General features: G+C 38.8%; 1 protein-coding gene across 8 annotated transcripts in view; it reads right to left on the minus strand.

Moving 5' to 3' along the window:
* Positions 1–15,812, minus strand: part of neo1a (neogenin 1a) — a 124,946-nt gene extending 109,134 nt beyond the window's left edge. For 3 of the 8 annotated variants that reach the window (XM_056758423.1, XM_056758348.1, XM_056758201.1), the window contains exon 1: positions 15,238–15,810. In XM_056758423.1, the coding sequence (XP_056614401.1) occupies positions 15,238–15,301 (64 nt within the window). In that variant the 5' untranslated portion in view covers positions 15,302–15,810. Of the gene's footprint in view, positions 1–15,237 lie in introns of all 8 variants that reach the window. The other 5 variants (XM_056758721.1, XM_056758652.1, XM_056758573.1 and 2 more) reach the window with 3 other exon arrangements.
* Between the last annotated feature and the right edge of the window lie 3,277 nt (positions 15,813–19,089).

A 19,089-nucleotide genomic window follows, 5' to 3' on the forward strand; every position in this document is an offset into this window, starting at 1 on the left:
GACATCATGTCACCATAATAGCACAGAAGACTTTAAAATTCAAATAAAAGATTCATGCTAATGAATATCAGACATCAAGAACTTACATCACTGACAAACTTTTGCAGAAAGGGACCGATAATGGTGTTTCTATAAAAGAAGAGTTTTAAAAATGCATACAGACAGATTTTGGTTGAAGGTATTCTGAAAGTCTATTAAGACCAAAGACTAGCAAAACTATCTCGGGGAATATTTGAATCTAAGACTTAAAAGACTAAATAATCAAAAGAATATATTATCAGAAAAAAATATGAAAAAACACTGCAAGATGTAGCACTAAAGACATGAGCTTAGAAAAAAAATAAAGTGTTTGCAACCCTTATACTCCGGACATTTTTGGTTTTTGATAAAGATTTCTCTGTACAAAACTCAAACGTCTATATAAAATGCTATAATGAACCTGGGAGGAGAAATACATACACAACGATTAAAACTGAGAGCGAGGGCGAGAGAGAGGGGTCTTTAGATCATGCACTACTCTAAACCTGCATAGTAAAGATCTTGCGGTGTGAATTCCTAAGCAGCGAGCCAGCACGACTAAGGATGAATAATTTATGACGGCCCTTTGCTCAGTGTCAGCAGCTCCTCTGGACGAAATGATATTTATGAAGTCCCGTGGGCAGAGAGGGGTCCTGGTCCGACGGGAGAAAACTAACCACGGATAGAGGGATGCAGAATGAGAAGATGCTAGTCAATGTCCAAGGGATATGCAAAAAAAGACCTGGATTATCTGTGAAACGGACATATGGGTTGTTACACAGTATGGACAAATAATTTGTCCCAAACAAAATCTGTCTTGGACCACATAAAATATTACAGAATCTTTTTTTTCCCTCAATTAATTTAATTGAATGTGGCATATCAGTCTAGTAGAACTGGAACTGTGAAAAATGCAATAAGACGCAGGTTGACAAGTTGACAAGAGGTTGACAAGAGGAACACAAGAGGATCCCTGGACATGCATCTAATTCCACACAGTCATCATTTCAGAAAGATTCCTGGATCATACGCTCCCTACAATTGGAATCTTGTGGTGTTTTTCCATTACCTTTTATTTCCCTAGAAAGAAACGGATACTAGAGCGTGACGTCCACATTATCACCGTTTCCAAACTCTCAGTGAAAGACATGTCGCGCTAAATCAAAGCATTTGAGAAGGCTTCAACTCGACATGTAAAAATATCTAAGACCACACAGGGTTCCTTTAATTACAGAGTGTGAAGATGAGAAATTGCCTTTTAAAAACTAGAAGCGTCTGTGCATACCAACAGCCTGTGGAGTTAAATCACTGCACGACCAGAAACAAAAATCAACTCATTTGCATTTGAACACTTCGGCTCCGTTTGAATTATGTCTACATCTAGAATTGTAGTCGCTTCTCGGTCACTACAGGCCACAGAGAAAAGCAGATAGAAACCCAACCAAACCATCCATCCATCAGAAATCCACCAATACAGTTTTTCCATTAATTTTGAGTGATGTGCGGTCATTTTTTTCAAAATCTGCCTACGCAGGAAGTCACATCACAACAAAGCCAAAAAAATATTCTTGGCATGAAAGCTTCATTTCTGAGAAGTAATTCAGCATTGTGTGCCACCGCTTCATTACATGATAATTTCTTCAAGCACACAGAGATTTAGACATCTGATACACAGAGCACGGTCATTATTCATTCACTATTCATGCATGACCCTCAGAATAAACATACAAACCTGCTGATGTGAGACTTTCTCTGGAACTGAAATATTTGCCTTCGCAGCAGCTGTACAGAAACATTAAGCATGTATGGCAATAGGCGTATAACATCACTATGAATGGTGTTCTGCATACGCATTCCTCCAAATGTGATTGGTCAAGTTGATTCTTTTGATTAACACTAGAAGTCTGTTACCATTAACAGTCAGTTCAATCATAATTAAGAAGCAATTATAGCTCTTAGGTTTCTTTTATTCTTGTTCTTGTTCTGTTCAGCGCATACAATCTCGACCAGATGAAGTAAATCGGAGTAAATTATGATTACTGTGTCTGTTCAAGTGTTCATATAAAACAGTCTAATTTTCACAATCATTACACATCATAATTTGGAATAATATTTCATAGTCATGTACATAATCATTTATATGTATTTATTCAGCAATGGCTTTTATCCAAAGCAAACAAGAAAGTATTTAAAGAAACAGTTCACACAAAAATGAAAATTTAGAAACATGATAGCAACTGAGATTTCTTGGGGCACCTTTGACCATAGTACAAAAATTAAAATGGTATTAATAATTTGTGTTCAACAGAGAAAAACAAAAACATATATATAAACAATGGTGCTCAAGAGATATCATTTGCTAACTTTCTTCCAAATATCTTTCTTTGTGTTCAACCAAACAAAGAAATGTATAAAGTGGCTCTATTGGTCTAGTTTCATAGTAAACATCAAAAACACCAGAACTACTCCACAGCAACGACATAACCGCTCAAAACACCTCAGCGACCGCTTAGCAACACCCACCATTTCTGACATCCATGCGATTCTTTAATGATAAAGTGTTTATGTGCCTTTGGTGTCACTAAATTACACATAAAAGAAGTAAAACAGTGATGCAAATCTTTTCAAAGTTTGCAATAATAGGAGGAAAGACTAATGCGAATCTGTGCTTTTCCATCAAGTTCCTAGAGCAGATCATGGTGGAATTGGTAACCTATTAACCAACCAGTAAATAAAAAGATTTGGAAATCAGAAAGACATCTTCAACTGCAACAGCCGCTTAGTCTCGTGGGTCTATTACTCGCTACGTCAGAATTTATTCAACAAATGTGTTTCCATCTCCCATCATTCGCATCAACTGTTTTTCTCAAAAAAGAAAAACCGGGTCAAGTGAGCTTAAAAACTTATTTTCGAATTAACGTGTTTTTTATCCAAAATTTGGAGTTTCCATAACTATTTTCTAATGTGAAACGTCAAAATGAGCATAAAACCAGGGTGATGGAAACGCCCCAATAGTCCTTCCACGAACCTGATAAGAGATGAATATTATAGCAGTCTAACCACAAAGCAGTGAAGTCTACATAAAAATTCACTCGACGATCTCCTGATCTGGCCCGACTGACAGACAAACCCCTCCATATTCCCATAATTATAATAATTATATATTAGGCAAGGGAACAAATGTCCTCTCTAGAGGAACAATCCTCTGGAGTCTCTGTAATCTGTGTGTCTTGATAAAGGGATTTCAGCACTATTTGAACACATTTTCAATGTCAGACATCGATAGCTCCTCCCCTCCGCTTTCCTACAGCCTTTTCTACATATTCATGACTCACAGAGATCAATGAGCTGCCAGAAAGACTGATGGACAGAAGCAATCGCCTTTAGGACGACAAACACAAGCCCTGGAAATTATTCTGAGCCGTCTGACAAATGAAAAGCGCATGTGCTAATGGAGAGAGATGATATGAATTAAAGGAACAGTTCATCCAAAAATTCTCATTTATGGGTGTCACTCCAAACCTATACAGCATTCTTTCTTCTGTTTAAAGCAAAAGGTCATATTAAAGAATACCCCGGTTATTCTCTCTTAAAATAAATAGAGAATTGGGGTTTTAAATTGAACTCAAGGTCTTGCAGTTTCATTCAGGACGCACCATTCGCTTAATCAAAATAACGGTTTAATTTAAACAAAGAAAATGAGATGTAAATTCTAAGCTAATGCACAAGGCTTAAAGCGATATTCAAACAGTAGAGAAGGAAAATTGGTACCCAAACCGGTACATCATCTTGTTAATTTACATTTGAAAATTGATGCTGGCAGTGTTTGCACACATTACTAAAGAAACAACTATCTCCATTCACTCAAGGACTTCGAAAATAACAAGTTGAACTGAAAATAGATTCTAAAACAAGTTTAGAACTTTAGAAATGGCCAACATTTTGTTTTCAAGTTCAGAGGCAGGTGTATCATCATTAAAGTCACAGATTCATCACTTTTTTTAATAGTAATTTCTCACCACTTTCCACAACTCTAAACTAGCAATTCAGTCCTGGCTCAACTTCTGACCCCTCTGCATTGTGCCAAAGCTAAAGGAGATGAAAAAAAAAACCTCATGGATCCTTCAACACAGCATGACCCCTTCGGAGGCTTTGTCCGAGGTGACCTCAAAACAAAACACGAAGAAGCATTTAGATTAAAACATCATTCAATGACAGTCGGCTTTGTCACAAAACAAAGCAGACACCTCCTGATGCACTTGGCCAAATCAACAATAGCAGTAAGTCACGGTGCTAGAATGATGTATGCACTCAACACTAAACCAGACTTAGCTAGTCTATGATGGGAACCACAGCGGAGAGAAGTGGGGGGCAGGAAGGCAGAATTTGCACCCTGTAGGATTTGAGGGGGGGGGAGAGAAAGTAGCATCCATTATTAATGCGAGTCGGCTGCGAGGGGAAATGGATCAAATGTGTCTTTCGATGGATCCACTATATCCAAAATCCATGAATTATTTGTTAGTCATTTTGCTAGCTTTACCTTCTTTATTCTCGCAGCCATTAAAAATCTCATTTGGCATCTCCGCCGACACCAAAGTGATCGAACACCATATGGAACGGTAGAGAAAACATGGAATTAGCATTTCCCAACAGCACAAGGTGCATTCGTAAGGAACACAGTGTCGGCCGCTGAATAATTAAATCACACTTATGGTAAATACCCATAAAACATAAGGCCGAGACCATAATGGACATTCCGATGTAAATGATACACGCTAAAGCAGCTATAGAGCAACCACAACACATTTTATTCAACGTAACAAACTAAGGCGTGGCGGATGGGACGGCAGATGAATAAGTAACACCGAGCAGATGGGGAGGGGGTAAAAAAAGATATTGATTGTACCACCTCCAGCCTGAGATCAGCATAGGCTTGCAGGAAACGTCGGCAAAAATAGAATGTTTGGAAGCCCAGAGGCCAGCAGTTTACGGCAAGCGCCCCCCCGGGACGCTAGCGGACACAAACAAGCTTCAAATGAGCCTCCGCCGGTCACGCCACATATTCCAACCTGCTTCCATCCCCCCATGCCTTCACATAACAACACATCAAATGCTAAATGAAATTCAAATGGGAGCGCTGCACGACGGGATAGATGTTTCGAGTCATTGCCGAGGTTCTCAGGGGCCCAATACGGCACAGCTCCATAACCACTTAAGTACTGGTCAATTTTCCACAGAGATTCTGATGCGAAGTGTGGCAATGTGTGACTTCATGGCTGATCGATGTGCCGTCTTGCATTTCTGTTGAGATTCCACGGTAAAAACGTACGGCATTTGTCTTTCCCCATGTGCCACTCGCGCAGGACCCTAATGATCGCATTTACTTGTTCATTAGCAGAAAGAATTCACTGGATGAAAATGTACGGCAAAGCTTCAAATGATATTAGGAAGGCTTTACCTTGAGTAATTCGGTTAGGAGGGTTCAATAACGACAAGCCGAATGAGCACCAGAGCCGGTCAAGGACCCCAAATCAATTTGCGCAGAACAAAGCGGGAGGAATGAGCGTAAGGTTAAGCCTGTGTAAGGTAAATCTCATTTTAGATCGAGATCGCTGCTTCAAGTGCACTTACACAAGACTGCAAGCGCTCTATACTATTAAAAGACTAAACGGCTGAAGGGAAAGATAAATATAGTCAAGACGACGGGTCATGACTGCTCAGAAAGAGGATGATATCAAAACTTGTTAAACTGTAGAGTCAAACTGTGAGAGTCGCAACCAGCTTAGATATTGTTCAATACAGCTTTTTCAATGATTCTGAACCTATTACATTGGTATCCTGAATAGAATATATGAATAATATATGTTTACATCCTCACCTTGAAGTAAAAAAGTCTTAAAGGGACAGTTCACACAAAATTGAAAATTCTTTATCATTTGCTCTGTATGTCTTCCCTTCTTTTACAGAACACACAAAAACACATTTTAAAGTACATTGGTACTTTCATTAAAGAACTTTGACTTTCATTGTATTGACACAAAACCAGACATTTCTTAAACGTCTTCTATTTTCACAAAGAATCATATAGATTTTAAATGACACTAGAGTAATCAAATGATGACAGAATATGTAGTTTTGGGTGAAGTATCCCTTAAATGTTATGATCAAAGATTAAAAGGGGTGCTAAAGGGAAGCAACTGCTACACAATTTAAACAGAACCACAAAAAAATCAATCTGTGCTCATGTCAGTTTGTCTTCTATCACGCCCGCAGACGCTCACCCTCACTGTATACTGGCTGGAGACAGATGCGGGGTCCAGATTTCCTAATGACTTCCTTCCTTTCACACGACAGTTTCCTCTCAGGAAATACTACTCATACAAACTGCTGCAAGCGCTGACCCAAAACCACAATACACAAGTCACCATCTTTAATTAAATGTTAGTGTGCTTTCACTAAGATAAATCTCATAAAAAATGTATTCCGCTAGGGATGAGTTTACTGAACTCAAAACATCATTAAGTATAAAAACATTCTCGGATAACAGTGAAACGACAAACAAATTCATTTCATACTGCCATATAAAATCATACACGCATGTCTTCACCTCAGCATTGATATTAATGGAAAATCCCCCAAAACACTTTGTAAAATACTGTCCTCCTCCTTGTTATTGCAAGTTAAAGTTGCATCATGTATGTAACACATAACACCCTCAATCTTTATAACCCACACCCATTTCATTCTGTGTGAGGTTCAAAATCCTGATCTACAGAACCCTTAAAGAGATAGCTCACCTAAAGATAAGAATTCTGTCATTTATAAACTCTCATGACATTCAAAAAACCTTTATATGACTCTTTCATATGTGGAAAACAAACAACATAAATAGAGAAATGTCTCCGTATTTTAGTTTCCATTCAGTTAAAATCAATTGTAACTAACATTGTTCAAAATATCTTTTGTTTTCTGCTAAAGAATGTAATTCATATTTTTTTCTTTTTGAGTGAATTCTCTCTTCAAGTCTAAATAAATATCATAAATTAAGCTATTATCATCATCATCATCATCATCAAAGCACAATAAACCTTCTGACCTAATAGAGAATATTACACACTTAATTGAGGTAATATAGGTTCCTTTTAAGTCTATGACTGGAGCCTGTGAGCTCAGGACAGTTCAGCAGATTTAACCCAATTAGAAATTAATTATCGCTGTAGCCAGTGTGAGGCAGCTCTATTGTCACTATGTAACTAAGGCTTTACCCAGTGGGGGCAATTGAACCCCTGACCCCTCCTCTTTTCGGCATGCAATGCGAGACACCACCCTACCACCCTGACTGCGAACGGCTGTGCTGGGAATAAAATAGGCGATAAAATAGACTACTGTATCTGCTGGGCTGGTTTGGGTGTGTAAGCTCGCGGCTTTACAGAAACTGGGAGTGTTTTGATTTTGCCCAAGAAAAGACTGATGCCATGATGACTGGAAATTTTATTCGACTGCAACCACCAATTATCCAATCACTCCGTTTTGTGTACATGATTTTGCCTAATTCACATAAAGTGGGGGGGGGGGGGGGGGGTTGTGCGAGTGTCTAGAGGTTATAAATGCAAGATAAAAGTAAATTTGTGTATAATTGCGCGGCATAAAAAGATCCCTCTTTAGAAGCGTCATGTAATTGCTTTTTGATGAACATAATGGGAAGGATGCTACAACCGCACCTCTGAAAATCATGAGAGAGTTTTCTCTCCCAAAATACCTAATTACAGAAATCAAACCTTATTATGAGGTGAGTGGAAATCTTATTTGTGTACGGTGAATCCCAGGAAGCTTCAGCCCTTGAAGTTTGCAAATATGCCTACAAATCACAGTCAAATATTAATAGCCGACTCGTCTTGTAGCTAATTCGCTTCATTTGGGAGCACGAGTGATAAAGGCTATGTTTAATGATCTCTGTTGGAGGGATTGTACCCATATGGAAATGACCCATGGTTTAACTACAGTAACCACAGTCTTTTGGTTTTATGGGAGGTTAAAATATAGGAACCACAAATGTACCATGATGTTACTATAATTTAAACATCTAAACATTTGTAAAAACTCTGCATACGAATGACAAAAATACAAGATGATTTTACTTTTACCGTGGTTCGTTTTCCTAAGGGTATGTACCTTGGCCCTTATGCAAGCGGCGGAGTGTAAAACAGGAATGACGGGTGCTCATACATCTGTGCAAATCTCCTGTGCTTTCCATAGAATAGCAGGTAGTCAGTCAAATGTGCATGGTCATCACATCTTTTGCATAAAACAGCTCATTAGGCATACGCAGGAACAGCTGGCCCTCACTTAATGACGCCCACGTGAACATGCTCTCTGGTATCATGTGACACATGTCCGAGAGGACAGTGCTGGAATGTCAGAAACACTCTGCAGGAGCTTTCTCTGCTTTTTCTAGTGCTCTATTTTTTCTATCACAGGGTCAGAGGTCAACGCTTCAGGTCGGGGACCCAGAGCAGCTGGCTTCCATCACTCCTGTCGCTCCTTTAGGAAATCGTGCATGTGCTGCAGCTGCATGAGAGTCTACAAGTTACAGATGATGCGCCCAATGATCGCTGCAACAGTGCTGAATAATGCAAAAACGCATCACAACTTCCACCGTAATTGAGGGATAGGTCAATAAAGGGCAATTCTGAAAGCAAATGAAATGCAGTCGATGACAGGTGTAATGAAATTACTTTTATTAAATAATGCAAATTGAAGCATATGAAAGGCTTAACCTTGGGGTTTACAAACCCCTAACCCTTGGAAAGAAGAGTTTTGCATTTGTTTTCTGAGCAATCAAACTTGAAATTTTTCCCAGGTGGATAATTAAATAAAAAAATCTCAAAGACTTAAATTTAAGAGAAAACCTGGGCCACATCTATGCACCAAAGTGGAGGAGGGACCTGTTTTGACTTCGGCTCAGGGGTGATAAACAGATTATTATTTTCAATATTATGAATTCTAAATTTGAATTGTATAATTAAATAAAAAACATTTGAATTGTTTGTTTATTAATAATACTATCCAAATATTATTAAGAAGTTGCTCACTGGTAGCCAATATCACTGTCTGTAGATTCTCTTCATGTAAACATGGCTAAACAGCTATCCATGCGGCAGTTTTTCAAAAAGCCATGTTTAGACAATGACGCTGAAGAAAAACCTGGGTCACCTGGAAATGAAGGTAAAATACACACAGCAATATCCAATGAGTCGAGTGCTAATGGCAGCATTTGTGCTTCACTGATATTCTCACTCAGCCGGCTTCCGAATTAGTATATCAAAACTGTCCACCTTCAGATCTGTCCGCGATAGAAGAACAGGTGTCCTAAAATGTCATCCTACCCATCAGATTGCCATATCAGGTATGCGCACGTGTATGTTACATCAGAGTATTTTCGTCCATCAACTTTTCTTAAAAATTACACCGGTTGAAAGACTGATGTGAATTTTTCCGGCCCACCCACAATTTTACAGGCCCACCTGTCATCTATTTTCTGTATCCGCCTCTGCTTCGACCAACAAGGAACCACCTAGCAACCACCCTAGCAACCACACAGACATGCTCTGGCAACTAAGCACAATATCTTAGCATTTAGAAACAACCTTATGTAAAAAACAAAAAAAGGCTTAAAGGAGTCAATATATCAGCACGTTTCAGAGAGGCGGAGCAAAGAGGAGATACAAACATGCACGCTATGTGGAAAATACACCGTTGTTTAACCTTAAATTGTTTATACACATTGTATTACATCTAAAGCAAACAATAATATTTGTTTTAGCCGAGTCAAATGACCCCTTAAAAACTTATCAACACTGTGACACGTAACTCTCACAAAAGCACATTTATCCTCCTCAGCCCTTTATTAACTTTAATAACAGCTATATAACAACAGAATATGATTACATTTAAACCAACATTAAAGAGGAACATGATGTACGCATTTCTCTTATAAAATATATAATTATCACATGCAAATCCGGGTACACCCATTTTAAGAAATTGTCTCTTTAAATAAGATGTCCTACTTTATTTGTCAAACACTCCTTAGGGCAATCAATAGAAAATAACTTCTTAATCTACAAATGGAGAGAAAATTCCCAGCGTTCACTTTTCCACACCTAAATTCCTAGGGTAATACAAATATAGGAGTGTTTGTTTTTGCAGAAGGCAGGTATGACAAGCCCTTTCTGGATATTTGTGATAAAACAAAGCGATCAGAATGGCAGATCTTAAATATGCTGCCAGGAGCCACAGGCTGAGTTCAGGGAGACTGGCACAGAGTCTCAGCAAACACACAATCTTCTGTGATACTCTGCGTACCCTACAGCTCTATGACGTACCGTGAGCGTTTCTCTTTGGGAAGGGACCCCGCGGTGCCCGTCATCAACGCTCAAACAACATGCAACAGCAACGGGGGCTTCAATCCCCTTCAATAAATTTTCTCAGCATTATTCTGCAGGGCCACTTGGAACAGATGCACGCTGTACGCAGACGTTACTTACGTATAACTTTTGCAGAGATGTGTGAGAACAGGAAACGGAAAGAGGGGATATACAGCACAAGGTTACTGTAAAGTATTATAATATATGTAAATACAGACAGAGGTTCAAATTTACTTGCACTTACTAGCTACTGAACCTGGAGTTTCTTCTACAGGTTATAGCAAATAATCTGATTCATTTCTGAGACAGTGAGTCTTTAAGTAAAGATTGAGGTATAATTATTACTTCATATTTATTAAAAAAATGACAGATTTCTACTCTCATTCTCTTATTTTCTACCAATGCATGCAATGCATTAAAAGTTTATTAACACCAGCTCGACAGAAATTTAGTGCTTCATAAGCATTCACGTAACCCAGATACGTGCAAACTCTTTGCACAGGCCATAATTCTATCTTTATATCTCGCAATTAGTCTGCACTACATCTGTTCATATCTGAATTACATGAAGTTTTAGATAAACTAGTGAAACATATCATCAACATATCGAGCAGGTGTGTAAACTACAAAGTCTGGCCCTTTCAGGTTGCATGATTAAGTGCGATGCTAGAAAACAGGTCATAAGGAAAGTACTGGAGCCCTTTTCATGACAGCTAAACTAGACGAGAAAAGATGGAGAGGACAATACTAATGAACGTGGCAATGGCTGTGAGCGTCCAGGCAGTCCTAGCATTGTTGGAGCGGAGAATGAAAGCTAAACGTTCAAACAAATTGGGTCAGCGAGAAATGGCTTCAAATCATACCATTTCAATTGGACTGTACCAGTGAGCCGAGCAACACGCAGTTTTGAACATATAAAATTGGTTTCCCACAGATGACGAATCACAGGTCCTCAGGTCCGGCTTTGATATGATATTGAGGCAAACCTTGCACAATGCAAAGGTGAAACTCACACGCATATATACACATTTACGCATTCACAAATAGGCAGAAGTCCACCAGAAGCTCTGACCAAGTTCTACGTCACTTCACCAACTCTGAGCATTCATATCACACATGCATCATAATCTTCTCCAGCTGCTCGGCTGGCAAAACCCACACCAGTAAGAATTGACCCCGCAAAGAGAGGTCCACAGGGACGCGTCCACTCACCACCCAAAAGACGGTCTTGACCACCAAACATTCCGTATGCATGACCATTTCAACAACATTCCTCTGACAGAAATAAAACGCCATACTCTACCTTATGAGGATTTGAGTAGACTGGTCATTTTCTCAAACAGTACACTAAAATAGAGCACTCAGTAACATAATTACACACTACTGATGGTAATGCAGCGGAATTGACCGCTGTTGGCATGGATCGTCTGTAATCCTTCCACTAATGTCCTATAGCCTAAGCTCATCCTTTCAATAGATGGACCCGAATTTGTCACAAGTGGCTCTGACCACTCCTGCTTCAAATTAGAGACTGATAACAATAAAGAAACGCTAGTGACCACATTTATTAGCATTACTGATGTTCAGAATTAAGTACTTGCATGCAGTATACCGTCTACAGTTTTTATTTAAAGGTAATTAAAAATTATGCTATGCAATGTGAGACAAATATTTCAGATGTATGTTGTCATATAACTTACAATTAAACAAGTTATAAGTAATACATTATTTTATTATAGTAAAGTTGATTAAACTTTAGTTAAACTATAAAATACCATAGTGCATTCTGTAGGGGGGCTTCTTTTCATCTTGCTTTAACACTTTTCACATGTTAAACATGTACACTGTGCTTATTATTGGTTCTTAAAGCGACAGTTCACCCAAAACATTTAATTAAAAACAAATAAAACAATTCTTGGCCACCATTGACTTCCACAGTAGGAAAAAATACTATGGTGGACAAAAGCTCCCAAGAACTGTTTGAATTTTCACATGCTTCAAAATATCTTCTGTTGTGAACATTAGAATGAATGAATCTATAAAGCAATTCTTCATACTATGGTAGTCACCAATGGCCAAGAATTGTTCGGTTACAAGCATTCTTCCAAATATCTTTCTTTGTTCATCAGAACAAAAACATTTACACATATTTGCTTATGGGTTCATAAATGATTCATTGTTTGGTGTGAACTGTTCCTTTTAGGGAAAATATGAAATGCTCCCTCATTTGTAAGTCACTTTGGATAAATGCATCTGATAAATGCATCAAGCAAATGAATAAGTCATTTCACCCTTTAAATCCATAATGGGATAAAATGCTTCAAATTTTGTCCGTCCAAAGTCACAAGAGTTAAAAATGACAGTTGATATAGTTTCCTGAAATAGAAGCTCATGTCATGTGCTAAGCATTACAGGACGGGGTATCAATTCGACAAGAAGGTGCGCTGATTGTACGCTGAAATTTCTGGTAAATGTAGCATGTCTTCTGATTTGGCACAATATTCACAGTTAACATCTGCATAGAGCATAGTGTGCAGCGTATCGTTTTGAACATCAGACACGGTCAAGGACAAGACAAAGCTTTCGTCTTCTCATAAAGAATCCTAAAGGACATGCTGACAAATATCAGGTCAAATTATTCATCAGCACTTCTGCCGCCAGTACAATAAAAATCTTCCATCAATCACAGGCTGTTTACATGCGGCTATCAAGCCTTCGTTTACACATTAGGCAATTAGCCAAGGGCCCATTGTCCATCTAAATTAATAAAGAACGCCAAAGGCTGTATCTCTCAGCTGGAGGTTATTGTAACGCCCTATTTCCAGTGTGATTCAATTGCTGACAATTCTGAATTTATTACAGTGATATTGATCCTCTTTGTTCCCCAGACATCTGAAAACATGCAGCTGCAACAGTCATGATGACTCCATATAATGATCACAATGCACAACAGTAGACTGATACGGGGGCAATCAAGCTATCGTGCCGAGCGGATACTACCACCAGCTGCAAGCAAACGTTTCAGTGCTGCACATTTACACAGTGTTCTTGCATCTATGATAAATACTGCAATGCTCATACAACAAAAGCAAAAATATTGCATACACAAAAGTATCTATGGTACAAAAATACCATCCATTATATGCATTATGGCTTAACACGACCCCTGCATTTGGGGAGGTCTGCGAGGAAGCAGATCTCTTACATTGCAAAGTGGTTGCAGGCAGGGTTGTGTGTTTATACAGTTTAGCATGCTGTTTACATTGACCGCAGGGAAGCCATCAACAAACAATTCTCTCACAGCAGGATAACGCCGATAAGACGGGATGTAAACAGAATGCACAGACAACTTTTCAAAAAATTCCTCATCTCAACACATGCCCGTTTCCTTTGAGGCACACTGAAAAGTTGGAACGCGGTTATGGAGATGTAAGCGGCCTGACCTTTACCAAACTGCTTATGGTTCGCATTTGCGTGATTTAGGACCTCGGAAAACGTGTTTCGCATAAACAGATATTTTCAGAAGTGGACCCCACAATTAGTAACTTGAAACTCACTCGCCGCATGTAGGTCCAATTCTCTGGAATCAATCAAGACTCCCAAAGGAACTCCCTGTTCTCCCCCCTATTCTCCTGGTTTTATTACTTTCCAGACAGAGCCTGCCCATTCCACCCAGCCCCCCATTCCTCTCTTTTGTACTGATCTCCAGCAAAGCCTGTGATTTTTTACCCCAGCGCATTGCTTTTCATGCAGCAGCAGAGCCTCTTCCATCAGCCTCGGCACGCAAGAGAAACCCGCCGCAAACTCTACTACAGCCTGCACTCCTCGTACGTGATCCCAATAAAGAACAATCAAACACGGCCGAACAGATTCCATCATGTTCCTGAAACAAATTAGTCTAAATGATGAATCGCACAAGTGAAAAGCAAGCTTTTTCGGTTGCACTGTAAACAAAAAGAATGTATAAAAAGACAGCCGTTTGGGAATCTCGTGCATGCAAATTACAACGTTCCTACAACCTATTCCTAATTTTAAAAAATGACAGCAACAGTTTATCTCAGGCAAAGTGTGTTTTTGGTCTCAAAATAAAGTCATTTCACTCATCGAGTCATGTGCCCATGTGAAAATAAAGAGGTCAGACATTCACCCCCAAAATTCCTTTTCTTTCATGTCTGGATCAACAAGACACAATTCAATCTTGACTATATTAAACAACAAGAGTTCATTTCTTACACCCAACATAACAAATGCATGCATCCCCCTTCATGCATGACATACTACACATGTGAAATTAGCATTTGGACGTCTAAAAAAATGCATGCAACACCATTTTGTGCGATATAACGAAACATGTAAATGATTTCACACCAAAAGAGTGTGGGAGCTGTAGTGACACTCCAACAGTGTGAAATACATTCCGTAAGCACCGATCATCAAACAAGCATGATGTTATTATCCGATCATAAATAAGACTTGGGTTATTATTTCCTGGTTTTGCTCACTTATTTTATTGGAGAACCAGTTGGGAAGTCTATTTACTTGAATGCGAATTAAACCTTTGCAGTTTACATACAATTGGTCCGATGATAGAAATGTTGCAAAAATGAGCACTGTAACCATCTCAGCAGTACATGCAGAATAAAATATCGTATTCATAACGTTAGTTGTGTAAGTGAGTAAAGAAGGTAAGTCACAAACATTCCCTTTCTTGCATATACACCGAATTCACATTCCCGACAAACACACAGGCAGCGCTGCAGAAAGTTTTAAAGACCCCTCATGTCGATCTTACCTTTCCCGGCGTGCGAAAGCGTGATCGTGAGGCAGAAAACCGCGACAAGCAGCCGCTCCGCCATCACTTTAATCACAAGTCAAAGAAGTGCCAAAAGCCTCGGACGCGATCCGTGTTTAAAATCCGTCCGATAGAGCGCTCGGGTCGGTTCAGTAGCGCAAACGCATCCGGAACGAGTCACTTCCGAAAGTTGCCGCTGGAAACATGAAGCTCGCCGAAAGGGAAGACGCGATCGGCCGGAGGAACGCGGTTTAAAACTTCAACAGGCTGCGGAGTCAAATCAAAGTCAATCCATATCCTCGAGATTAAAAGGACCCCGAGCTGGAAAAAATCGAAACCGGGCACGTCCGCCTAGACATTGTGCGTAAAGGTGGAGGTAGACGGCGAGAGTCAGTGCGGACGTTCGGAGATATTTTTTTACTGATCAGACAGCGAGAGAGAGAGAGAAAGAGAGAGAGAGAGAGAGAGAGATAGAAAGAAAGCAAGCACCAGGAATTCAGATCGGATCATTGGAAAACCGGGAACGGATCCCACAGCCATGCGGATTTATGACACGTAGCCATTTCAAAAGCCCGGAATGGCCACCCTATCTGATTTTCTTATCTTTAAAGACTTTCAGGTTTGTCTTTCATGTGTTTACGCATCGTTCACCCTTAGATGTTTATAGCATTGACCAATGTTATCTTAGTTTAAACAAAAAAAAACCTTTTATCCTGTTTTAAATCTGCAATTTCACTTTGAAAACGTTTGATACTAATTATATACACTTAAGAAATGTTTAACATATACCCAGATTGGTATTCAAAATTATATAATTTTAAATTAAGCATGTTTTGCTTTCATACGCAATGTCTGCTTTTATGCAATCCGTATAGTTACAAAACAATATATAATTATAACGTTAAATTATGTTTAAAATAGTCATTCAAGTAATTTAACTTCTATTTAAAAAGGGAACGTGTTTTCCATATCTGCCTGCGTTCACTTGGAGGAGCTCCATCTACTGGCAAATGTACATACAATTCAGTAAAGCTCTACAAAAACAATGATAGGCTACATCTTTATATAATAAGACATGATTAATCAAATAGGCTACTTCAAAGAACTTCTATTAAATTACCACGATACACGTCCAAAACAACATTGTATGCTATAATTTAATTCCTTTTGTTAGTGAAGAAGTTTTCATTAGATCTTCTCTTAATATGAACTCTATATAACTTTTTAAGGTTTTGCCTTTTAGCATTTTGTATTTGCATTCAGATTAGATATAGATGAACAGCCTGCATTTAAGATAGTACTTAGATCTGTTAAGGCATCTGGTTTATATCAATTATAGCATTATGCTTTGCATTTGTTGGGAAGTTGTAGCCTAATGGTTAGAGATTCAGACGATAGACGCTTCGAGCCTTGGTCCCATCAGGGATTGTAGGTGGGGGGAATCAATGATCAATATCATTAATATTTACTATCAACTATAAATTGTTGAACAAATTGTCAAACATTGCATTTGTACTGTGTTCGCAGAAATGCATGGCATGCATATCAAAATGTTTATGTTGGGTCCCTCTTCACATGCATCTGAACATATTTTACTATCATAAGCCTTTGGTTGCATCCCTTATCCACAGAACTTAGATCCCTCGCTTTCTGCATATGTTTTGCATAAACCCATGAATGGCATCTCTATTAGTCCCAGTCTGCCGACAGGAGGAAATTTGATTGTTGAGGGGGCAGAACAGAACGGCATGGCTACTTTCGTATTTTTCTCACTTGGCGGCTAAAGGATTATAGCACTTGGCAGTCAAGCTTCTGAGGATTACATGGATTAATATAGGTTTAGAAAACGCTGGCGGAATTAATCTGATCACTGTAAGCATTGAACCCTATTAATTTAAAACTGATTATTTGGTTGTGGATAGACATCATACTGCCTGTCATATGGCAGCAGTGTTCGCTGAATGGCTAATGTACTGCAGTGCACAGACTGATCCAGACTGACGGCAGATATTTCAGTTGTGATTATTAGACTCTTCCAAAACTCAGACTTTTAGTTTTGATTGGTAAAACTCAAATTTGTATATAATATCACTAAATCCGAATTCTACATTACTGTTGATAGCCATAAGGCTGTCAAACTGTAACTGAATTCTCTAAAACATGGTACAAAATGATACGGCTTAACACAAATCTTGTCTTTGTGTGTATTTATGAATGAGTTCACAAAGCAGACGTTTCCAAGCAAACACTTAAACAAAATTAGGAAATATGAAAAGTATATGCTTACACATATACAAATGTTGCTGCAAACCTCTACTGCGTTTCTGGAACACAAGACATTAATTGTCTGAAGAATATCTAGGTCACTCCAAATAGAAAATAAGGGTTGTGTTTGTCGCCAAAATGAGCACCAAAATGTTCACAGATCCAACTGATTGATTCATACATAAAAAAGATAAGTCAGATTTTGTTATTTTTGAGCTTGACAGCCCCATTCCTAGTTAACTTTCATTACATTGAACAGAGTGGTACAGATCTTTTTTAGTCAGACAGGCTAAGAACGAAACAGGAGTATTACTGAATATTTACTTTTGGGTGAACTACTTCTTTAACTTGCACTCAATTATTTTGGAGCAGAGAGTCAGGGCAAAAGACAACAAACTTCAGAAGAAATGCTGAGAGCAGAGGCTTATGTGATCTTAAGTGGGTCGGCAATCTTTCGGCCCAGCAGGGGGCTTAGCCTGCGAGTCTGACTTCACCCACAGCACAGCAGGGGACCAAATCCTAGATGAAATGCCCAAAAAACGCCTGCCACAAATTCTAAATAAATACTCCATGGGCATCATTCATGACCAAAGCCTCTGAGTTTGTTGGAGGGGGATCATCTCCTAAGGCAAAGAACAACTAATTTCGTAGATGTTAGTATCATTGAATGACTCTACACTAACAAAATTAAAGAGACAACTGCAGTTTAAAGCATACCGTGAAAATGATTGATTACAGTATGAATGTAATGGCTTTATTACAGACATACAGTACACAGCATTTTGTACACAATGAAATAACATTACAAGACAAAGCTTTGTAATACCAAAAGCATAGATTGCTACCTTTTTCCACAGTTCATTCAACCTGTGATTTTGTGGTTAAGAGCTTTCTTCCTGTTAAAGGATGTGAACTGTTGTTAAAACCTCTTAAAGAGGGCTTTCAATCACCAGCGGCCATCTGAACTTACGGGAGATGCAACCGTGAGGAAATAGGAAACAACTTTATCTCACATCTGTCAGACACTCACAACAATCTGAATCATGAATCACTTGGCTGGCAAGCACTGAATGAATATATTTAGCATGTGATAAGGAAAAGCCAATTCCACCACATCTCCAGAGCTAATTCTTATTTATGCCACATCTTGGGCAGAGGCAAATCTGCAGGCAAGAATGTTGGATTGTAATGTTTTATCCGAGAAAGATGGTCAAATATAATTTGAAAATATATCTGTCTGTCGGTCTAAAAAGAATATCTGCAATTAGTTTAATATGTATGTTCATGTGCTCCACTTCTAAGTTTCTTAGAAGTCATCGGGTCCTCTGGAACTGTGCCTTTCACTTCACCCGCCATTTCATTTATGTTTATTTATACATGTTTTTGGCAAAACGTTTTCATGTCAAAGCAAATTATGAGATAGTGCAGACACTGTGTTTGTGAGCAATACTTTAACAGGCTCCTGAGAATTCTAGGCAAGAACTTGGATAAAAAATGTGCAATGTGCATGCAGTGAAAAGAAGAAAAAAGAAAAAGAGTTATTTTCCAGTTTCAAACTTACGAAGATTTAAAGACTGAAGATGTGAA

The sequence above is a fragment of the Triplophysa dalaica genome, chromosome 1 (assembly GCF_015846415.1).
Source record: "Triplophysa dalaica isolate WHDGS20190420 chromosome 1, ASM1584641v1, whole genome shotgun sequence".
NCBI lineage: Eukaryota > Metazoa > Chordata > Actinopteri > Cypriniformes > Nemacheilidae > Triplophysa > Triplophysa dalaica.